Source organism: Theobroma cacao, chromosome 9 (genome assembly GCF_000208745.1).
Source record: "Theobroma cacao cultivar B97-61/B2 chromosome 9, Criollo_cocoa_genome_V2, whole genome shotgun sequence".
Taxonomy (NCBI): domain Eukaryota; kingdom Viridiplantae; phylum Streptophyta; class Magnoliopsida; order Malvales; family Malvaceae; genus Theobroma; species Theobroma cacao.
The window spans coordinates 36,783,133-36,808,434 of record NC_030858.1 but is presented as its reverse complement, the minus strand read 5'-3'; the positions used below and the strand labels follow the sequence as shown (position 1 = coordinate 36,808,434).

The window sequence follows — 25,302 nt, the reverse complement described above, 5'->3', positions numbered from 1 at the left end:
TTTTTTTTGCAACTGTCTAGCACTAACTAGCTACTTGCTATTATTGTTCTATTATTTCATATTATAAAGCATGCAAATTCAATTGGAATGGACAATGGAAATCAATTTCTTCTTCTTTCATAACTTTTTTTTTTTAAAAAAATCAAAACTTAGTTCAATTTCCACCACCCTGCATGCACACCATTTATCAGAAAAAAATTAAATAATTGATCAATTAGGGTTTAATATATGTACTAATGAATTCAAGATTTTATATGAAAAGTGACTAAAATATAATTATACAGAATCAAAAATCTATATATCTTAAATTATATATATATATAGTAATAAAAATTAAAAATTAAAGAGTTAGGACTGTCACCACTTTTAACTTCACCACCGATTGCATGGAGTGACAAATAGGAGGAAAAAAAAGTCAAAAGAAACATTCACATCAATAGAGTTGTTGGGAAGGTGGCAGATAGGCCAATGTTAGCTAATGCCCAGTTTGTCTTTCTTCCCTTGATATGATGTTAAAGCCAAGGCATTGTCAAGGAAACTGATCAACAAGCCATCAATTCATTTGTGTGTTTAGACACATATAAAAATGCCTAATTTACTAACATATATATGGTTTGATTACTCAAATTTCATATATTAGAAGGGAAGAACTTAAGATAACTACATTTTTTTTTGCCGAATTTGTTATTGAATATTTTTGTATATTTAAAATCTCGTTTGATTTTATATTATATAATTTTTTTGAAATTTTAGTTTTTTAAAATTAAATATAAGATCTTAAATGGATTTCAATTTTCACTTGATTTGACCTAATGTTTGGGGCTTGGGAAAAGTAAAGAGAAAATATTGGCCCATCATTCAAGATTTTATTTGTAGCCCAAAGTCAATTGGATAAAGTCTGAAGCCCATGTCAAGCATTTGTTACTGAAAGAGGCCCAAATAAATAAAAGAACATGGGCAGATTTGCCTTGTGTGATTGGGCATCGTGGGCCTTCTAAAAGGAAAAAGGTAATACTATGATTGATTTTCAGGCTTTGAATATAGAGCCAGTAAATTTTTAAGAATTAAATTAATCAAATTTTAATAAAAATAATCAAAACTAATCGAATAATAATAAAAATAAAAAACCGAAATCTATTTATTTCGATCGGTTAATTTAGTTTGAATGAGAGATTTTTTTTAGGTATATTTTAAAAATATCAATAATATTATATTTAAAACATATATTAATAATGAATTTTTTTGATCATTTCACTCGTAAATTTTGAATATAAAAAATTGATTGAAATAATTAAATAACTACTTCTCCTAATCAATTCATTTTGAAATAAAAAATTGTTCCAAATTAACTGAATTCAATTAATTTTTATCGGTTATTTTGATTTGAACCAATTAATACTCAATCTTACACGTTCATTATGAAAATAAAAACTAAAATCCTATAATTTTCAAGATTTGAATCTAAACCGTTAGTTAAACTTGACTAGTGATTTTTTTAAGCCATTAAATGATATCCAAAAAGAAAAATCCCATGAACAAAGGCTTTCCACATTTTGATCTATGAGTTAGTAATGTTTAGAAGCTAAATTAAACCAAAAAAAAATTATATGAAAAGAATATTCATCAAAAGAATATGCAATGTTGTTGACTCTATCGTATCTTATTGCAAATTTTATTCTTTTGATAGAAATATCTATGTGCTGTTTCTACCTTTATAACATAATAATTAAAAGGCCAGGGTTTCATTAAATTAAATGCTAGGATTCTCCCCAGTGCACAATTGATCCAAACTGCTGAAGAAATGGCCATTGACAGGACCTTCTCCCAGTAGAGAGGTACTGGGCAATTATCCTGTTTGCATTTTGATCTTTGAGTCTTCCCTTGTTTAATTTACTTGGTTTTTCCCTAAGAAAACTCCAAAGCTGTGATTCAAATTTTACTGCTAGTCAACATTCAACTTGTGAACTCTGCTCGCAATTTTGCAGCTTCATCGAGTGGCAGACAATATGCTTGCATATCCTTAGGAAATCTCCCTTGGTTTTCCTTTCGTTGACAAACACAGCCAGTTGCCCAAGAAGCAACGTGCATGTTCACTGCGCAACTGGCAACTTTTGCTATGTTATGCCTACTAATAATGGAAGAGAATATCAACGCTCTATGCTTTTGGAAAAACTGAACATTGAAGGCATTGACTGACGAAACTCTTCCAATGTCAATCCTTATAATATGGCGTGAATGGGTGTTTGGGATAAACAGCTAAAGAGACATAATATTGCACATCATTATTCTACAGGTCAAAGATATGGATTTCTATGGATCACATTCTTTAAACGCGTATGAATTTTATCATTATTTTTATAAAATAATACAATACATCCTCAATGGATGTAAATTATATTCGAACGTTTATATTTATGTTTTTGAAAAAAAAATAAATCATAATTTCGAACGAGCTCAAGTGCATAAATCTAGCTAGTGATTCTACTACTCAAAAACCAATAACCCAAAAAACCTTAGTAATTCGTTTTAACCAGCTTGAGGGAAATCCACCAAATCCCAGAAACCATGAGCTGGGCAAAAGCAAAGCTAAGGTTACAAGCCTAACTATAATGAAATGAGTCATGACATTTTTTTTTTGGGTTTTTTGTTCTTTTGTTAACCTCATGACTTGGTCATAGTCAACCAATACTCAATAGTGCATAGTTCAGTACTTTTCTATTTAAATTAAGGGCATTAAGCCTCATGCATGTCGACTGTCCAATCCCTCTCCCCCTTAAACAGCCATGGCTACCTATCTCTTATTCCTTATCATAGCAGCTTCTGCATTTTCCACGCTTAACGCTGATTGTAAGCTTATATCTATAAGCCTTTGATATTTTCTTGTACTAAAGTTTCGCTTTGCTTGTATGGTGTTTAATTTTGTTGAATTATTTTACAAGTTAATCAATGTTAAAGTATTTTTGCTATGGTGAATTTCAGTGAGCATTGACTGTGGAGAGTCTGATATTTACGCTGATGACTATTCCATGGGTTGGGTTGGAGATGAAAACTACATTCAACATGGCGAGGCAGTGGTGGTGCAATCTAGCAAATCAGTGTCTCAAGCCATGACCACTCTGAGGGTATTCACTGATAGGAAGAAAAACTGTTACTCCATTGCTGCTGGCAAGGGATCTCAGGTTCTTGTCCGGGCGAGCTTTTTCTATGGAAATTATGACAAGAAATCGTCTCCCCCAAGTTTTGATCTACTATTCGATGGGAATCATTGGGCCACGGTGGAGACTTCAGGTGACGAAGTTGTTTCCCATGAGGTTATTTATGTCACAAAGAGGGACACCGTGAGTGTATGTGTAGCTCAGACATCTCCCAACATGTTCCCCTTTATATCAGCTATCGAAGTACGGAGCTTAGACGAGAAAATGTACGGCCATATTGATTCGAATTATGCTTTGATGTTAAGGAGGAGGGTTGCTTATGGCACCAAAGAAATAATTAGGTATATGTTTTGCTTTAGCTAAAGTATCTGATTCGTAGCGTCAGATTCCCTTTCTGAGGTTTTTTTTCTCCCTGCACTGATAAATCTATTTCTGTTTTTTTGTACTTGTTAGGTATAGCGATGATCTTTACGACAGAATATGGGTTCCAGCTATCAATGGAGGCGATTTCACGGTGCTCACAAGTGATGAATCATTCATTGATGTTAGTTTAGACGATAACCCTCCAGGAGCTGTGTTTAAAAATGCATTTGCCCCTAACAGCACTTCCATATCCATACAATTAGGGACTAATCTTCCCGCAACTGAAGTTCCTATTTACATGAACATGTATTTCTCGGAAGTTTCAGTGCTTGATTCAACCCAGAGAAGATCCTTTCAGCTTTACATAGATGGCAAGTCTACCTCAAACCCCTTTATCCCATCTTATGGAAAAGCAGGAGAAATGTACCTGGCCAACTTCTCTGCCTCGTCCAACACTAACTTCTCTTTGGTAGCCACCTCTGTTTCCACACTGCCTCCTCTTATCAATGCACTGGAAGTTTTTACCGTCAGTGATGAGCTAACAGATGGAACCAATAGGGATGATGGTTGGTATCCAAGGCGTAACTAATTATCTTGATGTTTCATATATCCAAACATGAAATTTTGGGATTTTTGTTCATTGATTTCTTTATGCTGTTTTCTAGTGGAAGGATTGGCCTCTTTGCAGAATGAATTTGATGTACTGGGAGACTGGGGTGGTGACCCTTGCCTTCCTTCACCATATTCATGGGATTGGATCAATTGCACCTCTGCTTCCACGCCCAGAGTAACAGCATTGTAAGTTCCTTATAATTTTCTTGCTAAATCGTTAACAAAAGCACTCTAAGTTTCATGATAACCTCATGATTTAGAATTTTAAAAATCTTTCAGGTATCTCGGTAGCTTTGGTCTATCTGGTTTTCTTCCTGACTTTAGCTCCATGACCGCCCTCGAGATAATGTGAGTTTTATAGCTCCAACTTTATCAGTTAAATCTGCTTGATCTCAATCATTTGGTGTTTGAAAATTATCTTATCTTTTTGGTTGCAGAGATTTGCACAATAACAGCCTAATCGGGTCTATTCCTGAATTTCTTGGCACCTTGCCTAATCTGAAACAATTGTGAGTTTTCTTGACACTCTTTTTATCAGAATTCTCTTTCTCCAGTTTCCTGATAGTTAACTAAAATTGTTCTTCCTCCTTCAGGAACTTGGCTAATAATGAGCTTAGTGGACTAATTCCTTCCTCAATATCAAAGAATACCAAGTTAAAATTAGTGTAAGTAAATTACTTTTTCTTTATTCAATCATGCTACAAACTGGTTTGATTTCTCCAATGATTCACATTTTCATTGTTATGAATCTCAGTGTAACAGGCAATCCAGATTTGTGTGTCTCTGGCAAGTCGTGCAAAACAGCCAGTGCAGATGGTGATAGCCCAACTTTCTCCTCAAGCAGCGGCAAGAAAAAGAAGAACAACCAACCAGTAATACTTGGAACCGTAATTCCAATTTTTGTACTTCTCTGGGTAATCGGCGGAGGTTTTGCCGTGCTTCATCATAAGAGAAAATCAGCAGCCACTACAGGCGCTAATGCAGGTTAGTTATAATAAACAAACGTATTCTGAAACAGTAACTAACACCTCTTTATATGGGAGAAATCAAGTTCTGAATTAAGCACGATAAACGTAAGCTTTGTTTAAGAAACAATGTCACCCTGTTTTTACTTTTGGGGGGGTTTATTTTCAGGGCAAGCAGGAGGAGCCAACAGGCCTAACGGCACGCCACAGGCAGGGAAAATGCAAATGCCAATGCAGATGGCGGCTAACAATATGGCTCAAAATATAGTCAATGATTTTAGGGTGAACATCCAGGAGCAGCAACCAGCTCAAGATCAACCAGTTGACCAAAACGATCAACAAAATCAACAGGGAGGCGGGTATTGATGGTGAGAATCACCATGATCTTTAAAAAGCTCAAGCTGTTAGAGTGGCATCTTTCTTTCTTTTTTGGTTATTGTTATTACGTGAATGACTATTCTCTATAAATGAAAAGAGTGTATTATTGAACATTGGATTTATCAAAAGAGAAGAAAAAAATGAGTTTAAATTTTCCTGCTAGTCAACATTGAAGCTGTGAACTCTGCTAGCGTTTTGCATTTTCGTCGAGTGGCAGAAAAATGCTCCATTGCCTTAGAAATCACCTTTGGTTTATCTTTCATTGACTGACGCTGGAAGTAGCCCAATAAGCAGGGGTGGAGGCAATACATTTAGGGTTTCTTCCAAATTTTTAAAAATTTTTATTTATTATATATATTTTTAAATGTTCATCAAAATTTTTTATATTATATATATTTTATAATGATATCTTTAAAATAATTTTTAATTAAATATGCAAATAAGTTCCTAAACCATATCAAGAAAATCAATTTAGCCATTATCTTTGTATTACATTCAAATAAACGTATAAACTTTTATTTGAATCAAATAAATTCCTTACACTAACTGTTAACTAACTTCCGTTAGTTAACGATACAATCAGCAATTTTTGATATCACGTTATCTTCCATGTTGATAACGTCAATGTCATGTGATAACTAACGTGGCATAAAAAATTACTGATTAGTAATTGGGTTTTTTCCTTTATTCATTCAAATGTCCAAAAATTATTAATTAGGGACTTGAAACAAAAAATAAATAAAAAAACTAATTGTTTGTCGTTTCTTAAGTGATTACCATCTTCTTTATTTTTCCTAAAAAGACCTTCACTTTCTTTAACATTCCCTAAATCCATTGTAGCTTATAGTCAGAATGTCGTTTTCTGTTTACAATTTCTATTCCTTTTCTAAAAATCGTTTTAGAGGTAATTTTGAATTTTCAAAATCTGTAAAAGATGTGGAGAGAGAATCTATTATTGTTAGGAAATAAAATTTAACGCGATCAAATTTCTCTTACAAATTCTAAGAAAAAAAAGAGTATCATATTTCTCTTATAGATTCAAGGGAAGAGAAGATAAATATTTGACTTTCTTTTATCGTAGATCAACATTGTGTGTATTTGTTAATTTTAGTATTATAAACATTGCATGTCCTACCTTTACTCTTTTTCTTCTTAAAATCATTTTAAATATTTTTTGATTTCTTTACACTAACTTTCAGTCGAGTAACAATAGTTTTAATCAAACTGAAAAGTTAAATAAGGTTTTTTTGTTAAGAAGGATGAATTGTAATCAGTTAAAAAATGATATAATCAATTTGAAATAATTATTTTTTTTACTTTTTTGTCTCAAATCCAGAATTGATAATTTTTAGACATTTGGAAAGGAAAAAAACCTAATTTCAAGTTAATAGTTTTTGATGCTACGTTATCTGTTAAGTAGCATTGACGTCATCAAAATAACAAGTCAACATGCCACATGATAGAGGACGTGGCATAAAGAATTGTTGACTGTACCGTTAACTAAAAAAAGTTAGTCAACAAATAGTGAAAGGGTTGTTTGACTTAAAATAAAAATTAAGACGTTTATTTAACTTAAAATAAAATTTAAGGGGCTGATTTGAAGGCAATAAAAGAATAGAAGTTAAATTGACTTTTTTGATATAGTTGGGAGCTTATTTAGGTATTTAGTTATAATTTTTTAATTTAATAATTAATATAAATAAAAAATTAATGAAATGACTCTACAATCCTTATTTAACTTTATCTTAATTTCTCCACACTTTTTTTTCTCTTTCTTTTTTTTTCTTTTATTTTTACTTTTCTATAACTCACCACCGAAGCACACTTTATTCTTCAAAAGAAATTTATAAACTTGTCAGCTTGGACAATGAAGGACGGATATCACTCACCACCTTTGTGTGAAATTAAGAGAAGGTAAAGTTTTCTTTTATATTCTTCTTTCTATTATTATTAATTTTTTTATTTTTATTCTATTTGTTCATACGTTATAAGTTTCTATAGATTTTTTCTTCAAATTTCTACAAACTATCAACCATGTTCTTCTTTTTTCTTTTTTGTGATGTGAGTTCTATATTCTACTTACTATATATTTTTTTCTGTTACCTAGATTTTTTTTTCCATGATTTTAGTCTTTAAGAATTAAAAACTTATTATATATGTGATTCTCAACTATAAGTTATAGTGTACGTTGTACAATTGGTTGTTGCTTAAAATTTAATCAATAAATATTTTATTAATCTTGATTATTTTTATTAATCTTGATTATATAAGAGAAAATTATCTTAAGTATATTTTTTATGTGCTTTACATTTTATATTTAGTTGAAGGGAAATTATCTTGAGTATATAAGAGGGAATTATCTTGAGTATTTAATCTTTAAACAATCTTGATTATATAAAAAAAAATTATTAATAATATATCGTATTTAATTATTTATATTTTTTGCATTATAGTTTGATATTTAATATTTTAAATTTAAATAAAAATAAAATAAGAATATTGGATATTGACTGCATTAATTTTTTTCAAATTTGATTAAAGTATGAGTAACTTGAAAATAATTAATAAATTTTTTAAAAGAAAATATACAAATCGTTCAAATAATTCTCTTGCAGTTGAGCCAGCAAGTCTCAATATTTCAACTTATGAATAAGAGTAGCAAACGTCCTCGAGCACAACTTTTCAACTTTTCTAATTAAGGGACTATTATAAGTCTTTTTTTTTATTTGTATGTTATATAAAATTATTATCTATTATAAATATTTTGATTGTTGGTTAAATTCAACATATTAATTTTAAAAATTTTTAACTTTTATTCTTCTTCCTCTTTGACTTCAAACAAAAGTTGATTAGTTTTGTCCCACATGCATGCTTAATGCAAATTGCAACTTTTGCTATGTTGTACCTCTTACTAGTGAAAGAAAATATCTAACACCCTACACTTTAGGGAAAACTGAACAATTGAGGCACTGATTGAATAAAGTCTTCCAAACTCAATCCGTGTAATATGGTGTTAGGGAAAATATGAACAATTGAGGTATTGATTGACTAAAGTCTTCCAAACTCAACCTGTGTAATATGATACAAAAGGAGGTAGCATTCATGTCCAACATGTATAAGTTTATCAGTTTATTTATAAAAAGATAATATTTTTATAATTAATTAATAAAAATAAATAGTTTAATCATGAGTGATGATGTGTATTTTGAAATAGAAAATTAAATATTGATTTCAAATGGACTCAAATGCATAACCTTAGCTACTAATCTTATTACTCTCGACCAATTAAACCAAAAACTTTATTAATTCATATATATGTGTGACAAATTTCAATTTTGGACAACAATGATGACTTGTCATCGAGGATAGAAGACAATCCACCAAATCCTAAAAACCAGGCATGAGTAATTACCTTCTGGTTCTTTTTGCTGGAATAATAACCCCATGACTACGTCATATATAGTCGACCTAGACTAAATAGTGAATACTTCACTACTTTTCTATTTAAATTAAGGGCATCAAGTCTTATGCATGTCAACTGTCCATCCTTCCCCTCAAACAGCCATGGCTACCTATCTCTCATTTCTTATCCTCATAGCAGCTTCTGCATTTTCCACTCTTACCGCTGATGGTAAGCTTATATGCATATATATAAGCCTCAGATATTTTCTTTAGTTTGCTTGCATGGTGTTTAATTTTGTTGAATTGTTTTACAAGTTAATGTTAAAGCATTTTCGCTATGGTGAATTTCAGTGAGCATCGACTGTGGAGCATCTGATGTTTAACGATCATGGCTATTCCATTCGTTGGGTCGGGGATGAAAACTACATTCAACATGGTGAGTCCGTAGAGGTGAATCTATCACACCATTGTATCGACCCATAACCACTTTAAGGGTTTTCACTGATACGAAGAAAAGCTGTTACTCCATTGAAGCTCACAAATTTTCTAAGGTTCTTGTCCGGGCGAGTTTTTTCTATGGAAACTATGACGGGAAATCATCTCCTCCAAGTTTTTCTATGGAAATTATCAGAAGAGAAAGTCAGCAGCAGCCATTGCTACCACAAATGCAGGTTAGTAATAAGCAACTGCCACTTTTTTACTACAGTGGAATTCCTTGAAAGTACAGTTCCAAGGAAATTAACAAAAAGAAAACCTAGTTTGAAAATACAATGAATGTTAGCTTTGTTTAAGAAACAATGTCACCCTGTTTTTTCTTTTGGGGTTTAATTTCAGGGCAAGCTAGAAGAGCCAACATGCCTAATGGTAAGCCACAGGCAGGGGATAAGCAGCGGCAGGAGACGAATAACGTTATGGCCCAGAGTTTTGTCAATGATTTTAGAGTGAACATCCAGGTGGAGCAATCAGCCGCAGAAGAGCTTAGATTGGGCCGGGGCTACAAACCAGTTGACTTCTGGGTAGGCTAGGGCTTTGATGTTTAATCTTAGGCTTAGCTTAGCCTGGCCCATGTCATTGTTTTCTGACTCAGTTTTTTGTTTTTAATTATGATTAGTATATTATTTTAATAATAAAAGTTCAAACCTATGGTTGGATTAAATTATTGTATTGAGCCCACCTCAATTTTCTTAATAAATTATGGGATTAAACTTAAAATATATTTTCTTAAAATCACATAATATATTTGGAATATATTTGAGAAATATTAAGATAATTGAACTCGAGACTTGATAAATCTTATACATTTTAGGATGTAAAATCTTTTGTTAAAAAGTTTAAATATATATAAATTACATTTCAAAATAAAAATAATATATCATTATGAACTTTAATAATATTATATTAAGATATTATAAAATAAAAAAATCTTAATTTTTCTCTTACATCATCTTAAAAGTTAAATTCAAAAACTCAAAATTTTCATAATAAATACAGAAAATTGACGTACTATTATGAATTTTAACAATAAAATAATCAGATATCATAATGATTTAATTTTAATAATAATAAATAAAAATCTCGACTTGCCCTTTAGTCTCAAACAAAGATTTCCTCATAAATTATTCCATGAAAAAAGAAATTTCAAATATTTGGGAAACATAAAGCATATTTGTAACTTATCCCTTCTCAATAAAAATTTCACCACAAGTCAAAATCTCCTAAATCACGTCTCACATAAACCCTTCAAGATCGATAAAAACTCCTCACATCCAAAGGTCAATAAGTCGACGACCACAGTAAACGAAAGCAAATTACCGCACGCGAACATTGCCCATCTTCCATTATACTTATCATCGACAAGCAACCATGTTTTCTACTTTCCCTGCTCGACTCTTTATTTTGTTCTCTTCCTTTCGCTCATTCGATTTAGGGCAAAAAAAAAAAAAAAAGGAGAAATTGAACCCAAAGGAAAACGCAAGAACTCGCTCTTTGACTTAGGTCACAGGACAAATAGAAGGAAAATTAAATATCACTCTCGCTCGTTGATCTACCTTTGAGGTAACCCTCACTCTCTGTTCCGAGTCGATCTTAACTCGTCTGATTTCGATCTTCAATCGCACTGAGTTCATCTCTTTTTTTTAAAAAAATTTTTTTCGATCTATTATTTTTTTTGTTCATTTTCTCAGTGAAGATTTTAGATTTGTGTTCTTTTGTGAATTTTGATATTTTTTAAATTTTCTTTGAATATTTTTTAAAAGGAATATAACGGATAGTGGAGATTGTGTTTTAAGTCGCTGTTTGGCTACTGAGAAACTGTAGGAAAAATGTGGATACCGTCCTTTCGATTAGCTCAACTGAACTGACCTGAATGGTAGTCTAAGGGTTTTTTATTCAATACTTTTCAAAATAATTGAGGATTTAGTTATTGGAAATAGGAATCTAATAAAAGTCCATTTTCTTCTCATTTATTAAAAACCAAATGATTAGTTTGTTGGGATGACCTTCACTGAATTGCACTTATTCTCTCTTTTCTTGTTTGTTTTCTCATTTGTTGTCACTCCAAATGGTTTTGTTTTATTGATGTTATTTTTTATACTTGTTTGAACATTGCTGTCTTTTCTTATCATGAAAAATTTTCTTAATTTCAATACTGAGTAAAGGTTTCAAGGCCAAAGGATTTCAAATATGTGCTATAGAGTTTGATTTATTGGGAATGCTATCTGCCTATATTTTTTAAAGAAGGAGCAGATAAAAGCCCATTAATTTTAAGATATGTTACATTGTAATATGTCTCTCGATTTTTTTATTCTTTGGTTAGCATTTAATTTGAGAAAAAAATGAGTGGTATAAAAAGAATGTGATTTTGAGAATCTTAACTGGATATTTTTTCTCAAGTGTCAATTACATAGACTAAATAGGAAGAAAAAGTTTAGTTTATTGTTGTTATATGTATCTTAAGTATTTTGGGAGTGTATTGCTACTGACATTGGGTTGGTTCAGCATTGACTGCCGTGAAGTCCTCCCCTCCTTTATAGCATTTTGGGGTTAGTTTCTTACAATCATGTTGTCCTTTTCAGGCTATAAGCTGATACTCATTGTAACCGGCTTCTCAAATCAGGATTCAGTGTATTTATACTCAAGACATCCAAGGGCTGCTTCTCAACAAGGAATGATTTTTTGCATGACCTATTGACACCTGTGCAATGTCGGGGTTACTTAATGTATTGTCACTTTTAACCGAACAATTTATTTAGAATTGCAATTTTTTTGAAAATTAATCTAGTTTCTTGGACCAATTATTTTTCCGTTATCTTAATGAAGTATGTTGCTTCTGTAGGTGCACTTTATTCTTTGAGCGGTAGATAACTAGATATGCCTTTTTTTGTGGTTTTTAGATGCAACATATTGGGTTCTGTTGCTTCTATATGTTTATATATATGTGAATGTGCTTGTTGTTGATATTAATATGTTATGGCATGTTGATTTTTAGTACATTAGAGTATGAATGTGTTCCTTGAAAAGTAAATTGGTGGCATTTCTAGATCATAGATGGTTGAATGTTTAGAAATCTTCTTCTATTTTTGGTCTTGTATCTTTTAATTGATATTTACAATCAAATCGGAATGTGGTACATTTCTGTTGTCTGTATTCTTTTTCCTGGAAAATTCTGGTTTGTATTTTTAATTACATGTCTATTTTTTAACTGGAAACTATAATGTGCATCTGACTGCAGTCTTCTATCAACGGATCAGCATCAAATCTTCCAGACAGTAGCGGGCGTTCTTTTGCTACATCTTTCTCTGGTCAGTCTGGTGCAGCCTCCCCTGTTTTCCATCACACTGGTGGGTAGATTTGACTGGATTTCCACTCATCTATGGTCTTCTAAACTCATGCAATTGCATTTTGTTTTTGCAGGAACTATTCAGGGCCTGCATAATATTCATGGCAGCTTTAATGTTCCCAACATGCCTGGTACGCTTACATCAAGAAACTCAACATTAAATAATGTTCCGTCTGGTGGGGTTCAACAGCCTACTGGGAGCCTTTCTGGTGGACGATTTACATCAAATAATCTACCTGTTGCTCTTTCTCAGGTACGTGTAATATTCCTTCCATATTGTGATTGGGACCTTTTTACGCTGCATGTTTCCTTGCCCCTTCATGCATGGGCAATAGGGCAAACACACATAAAAATGAAAATAATAGGAGAAAATAAAAATCTTACATTCTTTTACTATGTACTTCATTTTCTTATGGATGCCACTTTTGCAGTTATCTCATGGCAGCTCCCATGGACATTCAGGAGTAACAAATAGAGGAGGTATTAGTGTTGTAGGAAACCCTGGATTTAGTAGTAACACAAATGGAGTTGGTGGTTCTATACCTGGGATTCTGCCAACCTCTGCTGCAATTGGTAACCGGAATGCAGTTCCAGGATTGGGAGTATCCCCAATTTTGGGAAATGCAGGTCCTAGGATAACAAGTTCTATGGGAAACATGGTTGGTGGAGGCAACATTGGGAGGAGCATAAGCTCTGGAGGAGGATTATCTGTACCTGGTCTTGCATCTCGTTTGAATTTAGGTGCCAATAGTGGATCTGGAAGTTTAAGTGTGCAGGGACAGAATCGATTGATGAGTGGTGTGCTTCCACAAGGTATGTTCCATGAACTATTACCCCTATATTTTGTTGTTGGCTTGAGCAAAACAAGTTTTGTTACTATTGCTGCTGGCTATAAATGCCCTTGCATTCTATTTTTATTTATTATAGTAATATTTTTTTAGCACAAATCAGTATGATGTGCATATTTTTGGTTAATTTACCACCTCTCTGTCTCTCTCAATTTCTTTATAGTTGAGGTTGAGGAGTATTCTGGCTTCCTTTCTTGCATTGTTCTTCGTGGCTGCTCTCTTCTGACTTCTCAGTATTAGAAGTTGATGTGATTCTTATTGTTAGCTGATCCTGACTACATGTTTCATTTTTTTATTGTTTGGATTATTGCGTTTATATGATTGAATTTATATCTTGTGGATTTACTGGTTTAGCTAAGTTAACATGAATGACACTCTCTGGATTCAGGATCTCCTCAGGTAATTTCGATGCTGGGCAGTTCTTATCCTGCTGCTGGGGGTCCACTTTCCCAAAGCCATGTTCAAGCTGTGAACAATCTTAGCTCTATGGGAATGCTGAATGATGTGAACACAAATGACAATTCCCCTTTTGACATAAATAATGATTTCCCCCAGTTGACAAGTCGTCCTAGTTCTGCTGGAGGTCCTCAAGGTCAATTGGGTAATTGAAGAAAGAGGCCTTCTTTCTTTTTTTATTTGTCTTTTTTCCTGTTGCTGAAGTTTTAATAATTTAAGTTCATAAATTTCAGGTTCATTACGAAAACAAGGTCTTAGTCCCATTGTTCAACAAAACCAAGAGTTCAGTATTCAAAATGAAGATTTCCCTGCTTTACCCGGATTTAAAGGTGCACGGATATTCTTTGACCTGGTTTTGATTTAATGTATTTTACTTACTGGTTCACAGAAATTAATGCTGTATTTATTTATTACTTTTTGTGTACTTTAGAATCTAGCTTCAAGTTATATCAGTACTTAGTTTTAAAGTCGTTCTAGCATATTAGCTGTCTCTACTGAATCTTTATAGTAGTTTTATCAATGCATTTAATAGCTTACTTTTCATTTGCATGATGCTATTATTGTTTTTTTAACCATTGTGTTCTTGACCATATTATTATTACAGGTGGTAATGCTGATTATGCAATGGATTTGCACCAGAAAGAACAACTTCATGACAATACCATGTCAATGATGCAATCGCAGCACTTCTCTGTGAGTTTCTACTTTTACAAATTTTAAAAATTCTGGTTTATTTTTATATTCTTATTTCTTTGAATGATTCCATGCTGTACATGTTATGGGTTATTTATTTCCTTTTCTTCATTTTCTTAAAAAAATAGAGTAAAATTTAATATTATCGGGCTGTATCAATTATGAGTTTTCTCTAATACTTGTGTGTAATTTGCACAGATGGGGAGATCTGCAGGGTTTAACTTGGGTGGATCCTATTCATCTCATCGCCCACAGCAGCAACAGCAACATGCTCCATCAGCCAGTAGTAGTGGTGTCTCCTTTTCACCTGTAAACAACCAAGATCTTCTCCATTTACATGGCTCAGATATTTTCCCATCTTCACATTCGAGCTACCACTCGCAGGTGTGGTAGTCTGGTGCTGTAAATGGTTTCTTGCAAATGTAACTAAGAGGTTATTAGGGGTACAGGGAAAAATGTCTGTTTTTTTTTGGTCTGCATCTTTCTCAAATGGTACATGGGAGCACAGATTCATAATTGATTTAAAACATCATAATTCATATGTGAAGAGTGTTTCAGTAGGTGGACTGATTGGAGATTCAGTGTTGGTCTGACTGGAAGAAAGTGAAATTCATCCTTTTCGTTTAATCTTAGTACAGCATGGGAAAGAAAGGATCCGTTGAAAGTTGAAGCAATTGATTTGAATTTCTTATGATAACATTGTTCATGTGTGCATTGATGTTTTTATCTTATTTGTAGATGATAAATAGAATTGGTCCTAACCAATCCTCTCATTTTTGTTTCAGACAAGCGGACCACCTGGGATTGGGCTAAGACCTCTAAACTCACAAAATACGGTTTCTGGTATGGGTTATGACCCGATCATCCAACAGTATCAGCAACACCCAAACCAGTCCCAGTTTCGACTGCAACAGATATCAGCTGTCAATCAGTCATTTAGGGAACCGGGCGTGAAATCAATGCAGGCTGCACAGTCTAATCCAGATCCTTTTGGGTTACTTGGTTTGCTAAGTGTAATTAGGATGAGTGATCCTGATTTGACTTCCCTTGCTCTTGGAATTGATCTGACAACACTTGGGTTAAATTTGAATTCCTCGGAAAATCTTCACAAGAATTTTGGTTCTCCATGGTCTGATGAACCAGCTAAGGGTGACCCAGAGTTCACAGTGCCACAATGTTATTATGCTAAGCAACCACCAGCTTTACATGTGAGCTGTTCTCCTCTTTTCGCCCTTTGAGAACCTGCTTAATGCAAGTGTCTGAATTTTCTTCTGTAGTTCTGATTTCTTTTTGGTGTATGCAGCAAGGTTATTTTTCTAAGTTCACAGTGGACACATTATTCTATATCTTTTACAGGTGTGTTTGTACTTCTATATGTTGGTTGCTTTTGTATTGTATATTCCAAGATCTTATTCTTAGCCATTCGTATTTCTCTGTTTCTAATGCAGCATGCCAAAAGACGAAGCTCAATTATATGCTGCAAATGAACTGTATGCTCTCTACTGAATGAATTGCATTGTGTGATATTTATGCACATTCTTTTTTCCAACCTTCATTTAACACTTCTTGTGGGCAGTTATAACAGAGGCTGGTTTTACCACAAGGAGCACAGATTGTGGTTCTTAAGAGTCCCTAATTTGGAGCCACTTGTCAAGACAAACACGTATGAGAGATCTTCTTATCACTGTTTTGATCCAAGCTCATTCGAAACAATCCGTAAGGTTGGACATGCTCTATTCCTTTGGCATTACTTATGTTGCTTCTTACTTTCTGTTTTCTTTTGAAAGTTCATGTTGCTTCTTGCTGAGACTCTAGTTGCTGAATGCTGACTGTATTATCTTGACTGCAGGATAATTTTGTTATCCAATACGAGGCGTTGGAAAAGAGACCAGCTTTACCTCAACATTAACAAGTTTTTTTGTCAATTAAAATGTAAAGCTTAAGCATGTAACTCATTCATTAGGACATCAGTTTGCAGCATTAGTGTTTTTCGGATTTAGCAATTTCAGCATCTATTAATCTTTTATCAATGAGGTCGCTTTTCAGTTTTCTCCTCCATAGCAATGAAAAATCTAATGCGCGATAACTGTTAGTACCATAATTACCATCTATGCTACTCTAGCCAGTCATTCATGCCCCTAGGATTCGAGGACTTTTTTAGAGTCCTCCTATCCCAGTGCCTTCAATGGTTCAACCCCTTTCTGTTTAAAGTATCATCAGTATTATTGGTTTTAACTATTACAGGGTTTACTCCATTTGTATTCAGTTCTTCAAGCACTTCCATGTTTCTAGCATGAAAGTATATTCGGTGACAGGTAATTTTATGTGCAATTCAATAACTATGTTGCTTCCTAAAACAATGGAAATGAATAGGAAAAATGCGAAATGCTAGGAATTTTGAGGATGATCTTTTATTGCTTTGTTTTCTCTAAGACGGACAAGTTGATTGCATTCAAAACTTGGAATCAAGTGATATGTACATGTGATGCATAAACATATGCAAAATTAATTCTGACGATGCTGTCGAAGCAGGTCATTAAGCTCTTCCTCATCAATCATTTGCACGAAGGGTGTATGATAATAAACGCTTCACGCATTAGCATCCATAGATGTTTCTTCCACGGTTGACATTGATCCAGGATCATCATTTTCCAGCGGTAGGTGATGTATGTGTGAAGAACCAGGATCGGTTGCGACACCATCTCCATTTGACATAGACGAAGTATGTTCAATGGCCAGTGATGATGGCCTAAACAATGCTTCTGTGCTCAGAGTGGTGGAAACCATCCCCTCCTGAGGCTGTCCGCCGCCTACCTCCACTTCTGTCACTTGTCCTTGAGTGAGTGTTTTCTGTTTTCGAACTAAGAAATAAACAAGGAAAATTACAAATACTATGAATATAGGTAAACCCACAGCCAACCCGACTATCAAGGCCAATCTTTCACCCCTGGATTGATTCATCCCCTTGTTTCCAATCCTGCAAAGAAATAATAAAAGTGAAAAAATAAGGTTTGATTACAGCGATTTTTCATGCCTGAATTTGAGTCAAGTGTCAAATCATGGGCCTTGTTTACATGTATTTTAGTTGTTTATTTCCAGTTATACTTTGCAGAACATCGCCGGTAAAACGATTATCACGGAGGTCACTGAGAAAGAGAAAGATATATCATTGAACCGAGGTGACAGAGTAATGAGTCATGTTACTTGTCCATATACGTTGTTACTTGTCCATATACGTTGACTCGCCTTAGATTGGGTAGCTTTCCCAGAAAATCTGGAATCGCACCATCCAGGCTGTTGTTCCGCAGATCTCTGAAGCAAGAAGGAAGCACAACAGTACAATGCATTAAGCATATAATGTAAAGAATATAATATGTTCTAAGAAGGCCAAGAAACTTTTACATTGTTTCCAGGGCAACCATTTGGCTAAAATCTGGGAGAGGACCATCAAGACCGTATCCCGAGAGATATCTGCAGAACAAAATGAACGTTGTTTCCAGGGCAACCATTTGGCTGAAAACTGGAGGGTTATCTCCACCTCAGTTCACCCATTGCCAGACCGTGTCATTTGGAAGACATGGTTCCCCGCTCCATTCATCTAGCTGCTTGAAGGCGTTTATCAACACTGCTAGTCCATCCACTGTTTAACAAACATAGCTTTCGACTTAGCCGACGAGTGTGTGTATATATATATGAGAGTGGAAGATCAAGAGTGGAAAATGCCACTTACAGTCATCTTTTGATGCATATACTGCGACGAGAGGATTGCTAGCTGTGTATACTTCGATTGGGCTTATTACCGGAGGCAGTGCGGAATTGTTGGTTGAAACTAGCTCAATGTTCAATTCCGAAGTACCAACAGACGTGACATTTATCCACACGCCATCACACCTCTGATACAAAGGGCTGATTGCGTATGCAATCTCATTATTCACGTTTATTGAATGATCTAGTTACAGTTGTATCCAGAGACTCAGTGAAGTACAGTTCCACGTGATTAAGGTGGTTCGTTTTGCTAAATGTGAAAGGCAATTCGATTCTGTCTGATGGACTTAGAGCTTGAACTGCTTGGATTATAGCTAAAACTGGGGAATCATTAGCGGTTGTAGCAGTAAGAGAGGCAAAAGTTGCAGTTATTGCCACCGAGCCAGGCGGAGTCATTGGTTTCCATTCGCGGTTGTGGGTATCAACAGGGTACCTGACAGATAAGATACATTGGTGCTGTCATTTTAAGGATTAAAATTTTCTTTTCTTCTCTGTTCACTCCCACGTTATGCAATTATGGGATCTTACTCTAGAATCCATTCCTCGGGTGCTGCTCCATAGTTGTATCTGTAGCCATTGAACCAGGCTCTATCTGTTGTCATCTGGGCATAGATTTTATCAGGAACTGGCCAGGATTTCAAGAGGGTGATAAAGGGGAACTGCTTATCATGAGTTCGAGCCAAACATATACTGGTGGTATCCCCTTTGGCTACATAAATCATTTCGTAATAGGAAATTGTAGACGTGTCAGTTACAACAGTCGCCCACTTGCTCCCATTAAACTCAAGGTCAAACGTTGGTGGATTGGAGAGTCCATCATAGTTACCATACAAGAAAGTAGCTCTTATGAAATATCGGATGGATGTTGTGTTAGGCAAAGAGTAGCAATTCTTGTTTTGTTCAGTGAAGGCGCGTAGGGTAGTAAATTGTTGTATTAGTAAGGTAAGGCTGTTTAGTGACACGACATAGTTTTCACCTGTTCTGATAAAATCCTCATCTGCCTGCCAAAACCCACTTTCATCAGAGTAGCTGGCCCCTGATCCACAGTCTGTTCTCACCCATTCTGATGTACCTGTTGCAGCCATTCAAAGTATCTATCAGAATTGAAATGTTTAGCAGATGATTTTTTTTGTTTTTTGCAACACATGGTTATGAATTAAGACTGTTTGCAATATGAAATCAGATGTGCAAATGAATCTCTATAAGATTAGAAAGTTCAAAGTGTACAGACTATATAGAGAAAGGAAACCATAAAATAGATTCTTTAAAGAGTGAGGACAGAGAGTGCAAACCCAATAATGCAGACTCAGAAAGGCCGGGGTAAGGAAAGAAGAGCCGAGTGCATTAATTTAATAGCATACCTTGAGATAGGCCTTTTAGAACAAAGAAAATCAGAAACAAGGAGTTTCTCATTGAAGCTCTTTCTCAGGACCTGTCATTAGATACTGATTAACTAATAAGCTGTCTTTTTGAGGACTATACGATGCACTTAAATAGGAAAATTAGTAGCGAGGAAGGCAACAGGGTAGTGGACCTCACACGTTTTGATGATCACAAAGACAATGTCAGATTGGGCTTCCTGTTATTGTCAGCTTCGTCATGGTATTGGCCAAGAAGTTGGTTTAAAAAGGTAGTAAAAACAACTTCCTGCATTGGCATTCACACTTCTGTTGTACTTTGTGTAAGTTCCAAGATTGTTGTCTAAGAAAAGAAAAGATCTTCTATAATTCAAGGCTTGATGCATTAACAGGAGATTTATGTCTTTTTCAGAAACTGATCTGTCATGATGTAAATATTTGTCTACCAAACCTCATATGATGAGAGTTATCAAGATATTGGAGTTCACAGTCAGTAGGATTATAAAATGTTGAAGGAGGCAAGAAAGAGATAAAGCTAAACAAACCAGAACATGATTATATATTGTTGGTTAAGGGTACAAGCTTCAATGCCATGGGTCTTAGCACTTGCTTTATCAAATGTGTTAGTGAAGCCATGGAATGTGGAAAAAATGTTGAACACTTAAGCACTCTTTGGACTCTGTTTCCATTACAATTGTTACAATCCCAGGAACAGGAAGATACTACAGACTTCCTCCATCAAATCCTTAATTATTGTAGTGATTTGATGAGGTAGCTAACTCAGTTATTATCTCATGTAGTACCTCCACAGTCTCCATTCATATCTATACGTCAGTCGCTCTGCAGGATCATTCTCATCTCTTATCGTTTCTATTTTTCCAGTTGGAGTTGGTTTTTTTCTTATTCCATATTTCAAAACCAAGAAAATAACAAGACACAGCACTAGTATTGAACCAAGAGACAACCCAATCTTCTCTGCCTTTTCGTTTTTTCCCTGACCCAAATTCTCATTCCCATCTATCCTGCTCGCCTCAGACATAAACAGGAAAAATGTTAAGATTAAAAAATAGCAAAGGTAGAACTTAAAGTAGTGCCAATGATTAGCCTGCTTACATGTATTTGATTTGCTTGTTATCAGTTATAGTTTGTGGAACATTGCCATAGAAATCATTATCACGGAGGTCACTGAGAAATAGTATAAAAGAAGAGAAAGAACAATGATTTAGTAGAGAGAACTCAGATGATAATAGAAGTACTTTACATTGTTTACTAACTACACATGTATTGAGCAGGTTATATGATACTAGCAGTAGCCGTAGGTTAGGCAGCTTTCCAAGAAAATCCGGAATTTGGCCAGTAAGTCTGTTATTATGTAGATCTCTGATACAAGAAATGAAACAAAAACAGCTGAACGTATTAGCATAAAACAATCAGATATGACAGTGTCATTACAGTGTAGTGGTGAATGGTTAAATAACTCACATTATTTCAAGGGCATCCATATGGCTGAAATCTGGGAGAAAACCTTGGAGACCATATCCAGAGAGATATCTGCAAAATGGTAAAGTTTTTTGTTTAGAAGTACAGTTATCTCATGCTACTGGAACTATCACATTTGAAACTGAAGTACAACATTTAGGTCTTAGGTGTAACTTGTAAGAGAAGTTTTCAGCCTGGAAGTGCAGCATTTAGGTTTCAGCCAACTTTCTAGCTAGGCATGTTAACAGTAAACTAGATACCAGGAGAGAGTTGTCCTCAGGACCATCAAGCTGAGTGGTCTAAAAGGGAATATGCTTCAATCTCTGGGTGAAATATATATGCAAGTAGCTGAAATAGATATACATTGAAATTACTCTTGGAGGTTGATCACTGCTGCAGTTCAACCATTGCCAGATGCTGTTATTAGGAAGGCATGGTTCCCCGCTCCATCCCTCCAGCTGTTCAAAGGTGTCAACGAACTCTCCTAATCCATCCACTTTTTTAACAAACACAGTGGTCAAGTTAAATTCAAAATATATATATTAGATAGAGAAAGAGAAAAATTTAGGGGGAAATGTGCCTTACAGTCGCCTTGTGGTGTAGTTGCAGTGACTAGAGGTTCACTAACAGTGTAAACTTCTATGGCGCTTATTATTGGAGGCAGTGTAGAAATATCAGTTGGTAATAGCTGAACATCCAAATTACCGACAGACAGGGAATTTGTCCCTACGTTGAGACAGTTCTGGTATTCTGGGCTGGTGGCATTCGCGACGAAAACATTGTTTACAGTTACATTGAATGATCTACTTGCATTAGTTGCCAGAAATGGTTCAGTGAAGTACATTTCAACATGGTCAAGGTGGCTCACATTGCCAAAAGGGAAACTCAAGTCGATTGTATCCGTTGAACTTGGAGCGTGAACTGCTGTGATTATTGCAGAATCAGGGGGGGCATTAACACATGTAAGATCAAGAGAAGTAAAATTTGCAGTTACTGGCTCCAGGCCAGATGGAATCATAGGCTCCCATATGCGGTTGTATTCATCGTCAGGGTACCTGATATATAGCACACAGTATGCAAGACATTATTTCGACTTTTAAGGTCATTAGGTTAGTTTCTATCTCAAACGCGTTTGCAAGTCAAACATATAAGTCTAAGATCCCAAATTTGTTCTATTCTCCCATGTCAAGTGTAGTGTCTTACCCAAGAATCTGATCATTGGCTCCATAATTATAGCGATAGCTATTGAACCAGGCCATATCCCTTCTCATCTGGGGGTACATATCAGCAGGCAATGGCAAAGATTCCAACCTGGAAATGAAGGGGAACTGCTGATCTTGAGTTCGAGCCAGACAAATACTAATGCTGTCTCCCTTGGTTGCATAAATCATTTCATGGTAGGTGAAACTAGTCATGGTAGTCACAACAGAAGCCCATTTGTTTCCATCGAACTCAAGGTCAAAGGTTGGTGGCTTGGAGAGGCCATCATAGTTTCCATACAAGAACATAGCTCTAACAAGATATCTGGTTGATGTAGGTGTAGGCAAAGTGTAACAATTCTTGTTCTGTTCCATGAAGACACGAAGTGTGTTCAGTTGCTCTACTTTGGAAGAGCTGCACTGGGGGACTTGTTTGTTATTGCCTGTTTTAATGAAATCGTCATCTGCCTTCCAAGTATCCCCGTTTGCATCTTTATAGGTTGAGTCTGATCCACAGTCTATCCTCACCCAGTCCAATGTATCTTACACAGGCATTCAAAGTATGCATCAGTGTGGAAGAAGGATTACATTTATATATTGCCATTGTTTGCAATGGCATATCTCATGGCTCAAATGACTTATGAGATTAACCATTTCAAATTAGTATCAGTACATAAAGGAATACGAAAGGGTGAAAAAATTGCAGGAGACAGATAATTTCATGGATATTTTGGCAAAAGGATTCCCCCCTTGGCAGGTTTGTAAGGAAAGAGTGCAAAAATAGTTTTAGCAGAATCTGAGATCCCGTATAAGGAGTGGAGAGTTAAGAAGAGACTGGTACTTCCGTAATGCTTGGTGTCACAATATGTATGACACGTCTCTATTATGAATTTAAAAGAAAGTTTGGTGCAATTTACATCTAACTATACCTAGCGCTAACTGAGTTATCATCTTTTGTTATGCATAACAAGTTTGATTAATAATTGAACTGAGTAATCTTGGTGACATTTCCTTTGGTTGATGGTGTTTCGTTCATGAGCTGTACACCCTATCTGCATTGTGTTCTAATGAATTTGAGGTAACCTGGAGTTTTCTAAGCCAATTATGACCTGAAGTAAAAAAGCAACAGGATAAAAGATTCTAGATAAGTTATCAGTAGCATACCTTGAGAAAAGGCTTTTTGAGCAAAGAAAATTGCGTTCAATGAAAGACAGAAAGTAGCAAACCAGGAAAACTTTTTCATTATTCCAACTCTCCCTTAGTACCTTCCATTGGGAAGTGAGCTGGCTTAAAAGGGATGGTGTGAAGAAAATAAATGCCAAGCCGATTGCATAGTAGCGCCCGAGGATACATTGGACCTTACACTTCTGATGATTGCAAGAAAATTAGGAGGCTTCTGTTTTGTCTGTTTCATCAAAGCCGAACAATCTACTGTTCTGAAAATGTAATGAAAACAACCTATTGCATTGCCTTCACACTTGCATTCCCGTCCCATACCAAGAAATGCTGGCGAAAGCTTTCTGAAAGTTCCTTGAAACCCTCTTTTGACTTCACAGAAACTACTCTGGAATTCTAAATCTTGAGATCTTATCAAACAGGCTTTCTATCAGTTAACAGCACATCTGTCAAGATTGTGACATGAGATATGGCTCCTAGTTATTAGGACTAGATTCCGTTTAAGGTACGAAATAAGACAAGAAGTTACAAGGATGAGAGTGAATATGGTTGATGAAGACGAGGGCCAAGTATGTATTAGGATAGTGACACAGGAAATGCCTCAAGCTGTGCCTTTCAAATTGATTATGCAGTAAAAGCACACAGAAAAATGTTGTTGTCATTGTCTCATAACAATATCAAGAGAATGGAAAGTTGCCTGTCAGCACTATTTGCCCAGCAAATGAAGACAGAAATTGAACATAAAGTGACACGACTACTAAGTTATAACAAGTTTATAATGAACAAACTGGCAGGATATGTGAAATTTGTTGAACACCCCCTTTGTTTTGTTCACCACTGAATTTACTGATTAGCATGCCAATTTTCAAACTAATCAAATATCTATAATCATTCCATCAATTAAACTATGTATGAATATCAAATACAATGGTTGATTTAGTGAAATATCAAAAAAATTAAAATAAAAGCTTTAGTATTGACTCTTGCAAACAGTATATTTTACCAATATATTTTACAGGAAGGAAGCTCAAAATAAGAAATGCAATATATGGAAGTTAACATCCCCACTTGTCTGGATTCCAGGTCAATTTTTATTTGTGTATCCTTGCGTTTCTTCTGGTTTTTCTTAGATTTGGTGGGGATGTAGTCCTCATTTTCTGAATCACCTTCAGCTGACACTCAACATGACATGGAAGTACCATGTTTGCTGCTGCCACTCTCACTACCAGTTTCAAATGGGCTTAAATCTTGTCTGGCTTTAGCTTCCTTAACCAGATGCGAATCATCACCCAGCATGTGATCAGAGGACCCTAAGTGGCTAAAGGTTTCCATCTCTTTCTCCATACGGTCATAGACATCCTAACCAACAAAGAGACAGTTGCGGGCACCGAAATCAAAGAGGGCATAACATAAATGCACACTTACTTCAATAGTACTGAAGCATCCAAACCTATATAATGTTAAAATGCAAAGAAATGGAGAGGGAAGCAAGGAAGGTTAGGCATTGGCTTCACAAATATTATTTTAAAATATTTTACATCAAAATAAACCGACTCTAAAAAAATATTTTTTAATAAAATCATTTAATATATTTAAATTTTTTTGAAAGGTAATG

General features: G+C 34.9%; 4 protein-coding genes and 1 long non-coding RNA gene across 8 annotated transcripts; 3 read left to right on the top strand and 2 right to left on the bottom strand.

Moving 5' to 3' along the window:
* On the top strand, nt 2,784-5,532 carry LOC18590780 (probable LRR receptor-like serine/threonine-protein kinase At1g05700). The gene is made up of 9 exons (XM_018126944.1): nt 2,784-2,847; nt 2,980-3,496; nt 3,609-4,084; nt 4,184-4,316; nt 4,410-4,478; nt 4,568-4,639; nt 4,724-4,795; nt 4,885-5,114; nt 5,265-5,532. The coding sequence occupies exons 1-9, from the start codon at nt 2,784-2,786 to the stop codon at nt 5,459-5,461; spliced, it is 1,830 nt and encodes a 609-aa protein (XP_017982433.1). The 3' UTR covers nt 5,462-5,532.
* LOC18590779 lies at nt 8,962-10,034 on the top strand. Its single transcript, XR_001929303.1, has 3 exons — nt 8,962-9,104; nt 9,227-9,546; nt 9,710-10,034. It is a non-coding gene; the product is annotated as an uncharacterized LOC18590779 (long non-coding RNA).
* On the top strand, nt 10,749-16,904 carry LOC18590778 (probable NOT transcription complex subunit VIP2). Of its 4 annotated transcripts, none has more exons than XM_007016501.2 (14): nt 10,749-10,930; nt 11,950-12,093; nt 12,606-12,675; nt 12,788-12,966; nt 13,145-13,526; nt 13,950-14,162; nt 14,251-14,346; nt 14,622-14,710; nt 14,909-15,094; nt 15,496-15,918; nt 16,014-16,066; nt 16,159-16,200; nt 16,287-16,431; nt 16,560-16,904. In XM_007016501.2, exons 2-14 carry the CDS (start codon nt 12,076-12,078, stop codon nt 16,617-16,619), a joined length of 1,956 nt encoding a protein of 651 aa, XP_007016563.1. In that variant the 5' UTR covers nt 10,749-10,930; nt 11,950-12,075; the 3' UTR covers nt 16,620-16,904. The 4 variants fall into 4 exon arrangements, with proteins under 4 accessions (XP_007016563.1, XP_017983589.1, XP_007016564.1 ...); XM_018128100.1 differs by having other exon boundaries at nt 12,606-12,714; nt 13,950-14,153; XM_007016502.2 differs by having other exon boundaries at nt 12,606-12,714; nt 14,909-15,019.
* Nucleotides 18,581-19,613, bottom strand: LOC18590776 (probable LRR receptor-like serine/threonine-protein kinase At1g51810). Its single transcript, XM_007016498.2, has 2 exons — nt 19,004-19,613; nt 18,581-18,908 (listed from the first exon to the last, which is right to left on the bottom strand). Exons 1-2 carry the CDS (start codon nt 19,558-19,560, stop codon nt 18,638-18,640), a joined length of 828 nt encoding a protein of 275 aa, XP_007016560.2. The 5' UTR covers nt 19,561-19,613; the 3' UTR covers nt 18,581-18,637.
* LOC18590775 (probable LRR receptor-like serine/threonine-protein kinase At1g05700) lies at nt 20,621-25,031 on the bottom strand. The gene is made up of 7 exons (XM_018126943.1): nt 24,887-25,031; nt 22,516-23,053; nt 21,898-22,367; nt 21,676-21,808; nt 21,316-21,384; nt 20,947-21,018; nt 20,621-20,855 (listed from the first exon to the last, which is right to left on the bottom strand). Exons 1-7 carry the CDS (start codon nt 25,029-25,031, stop codon nt 20,621-20,623), a joined length of 1,662 nt encoding a protein of 553 aa, XP_017982432.1.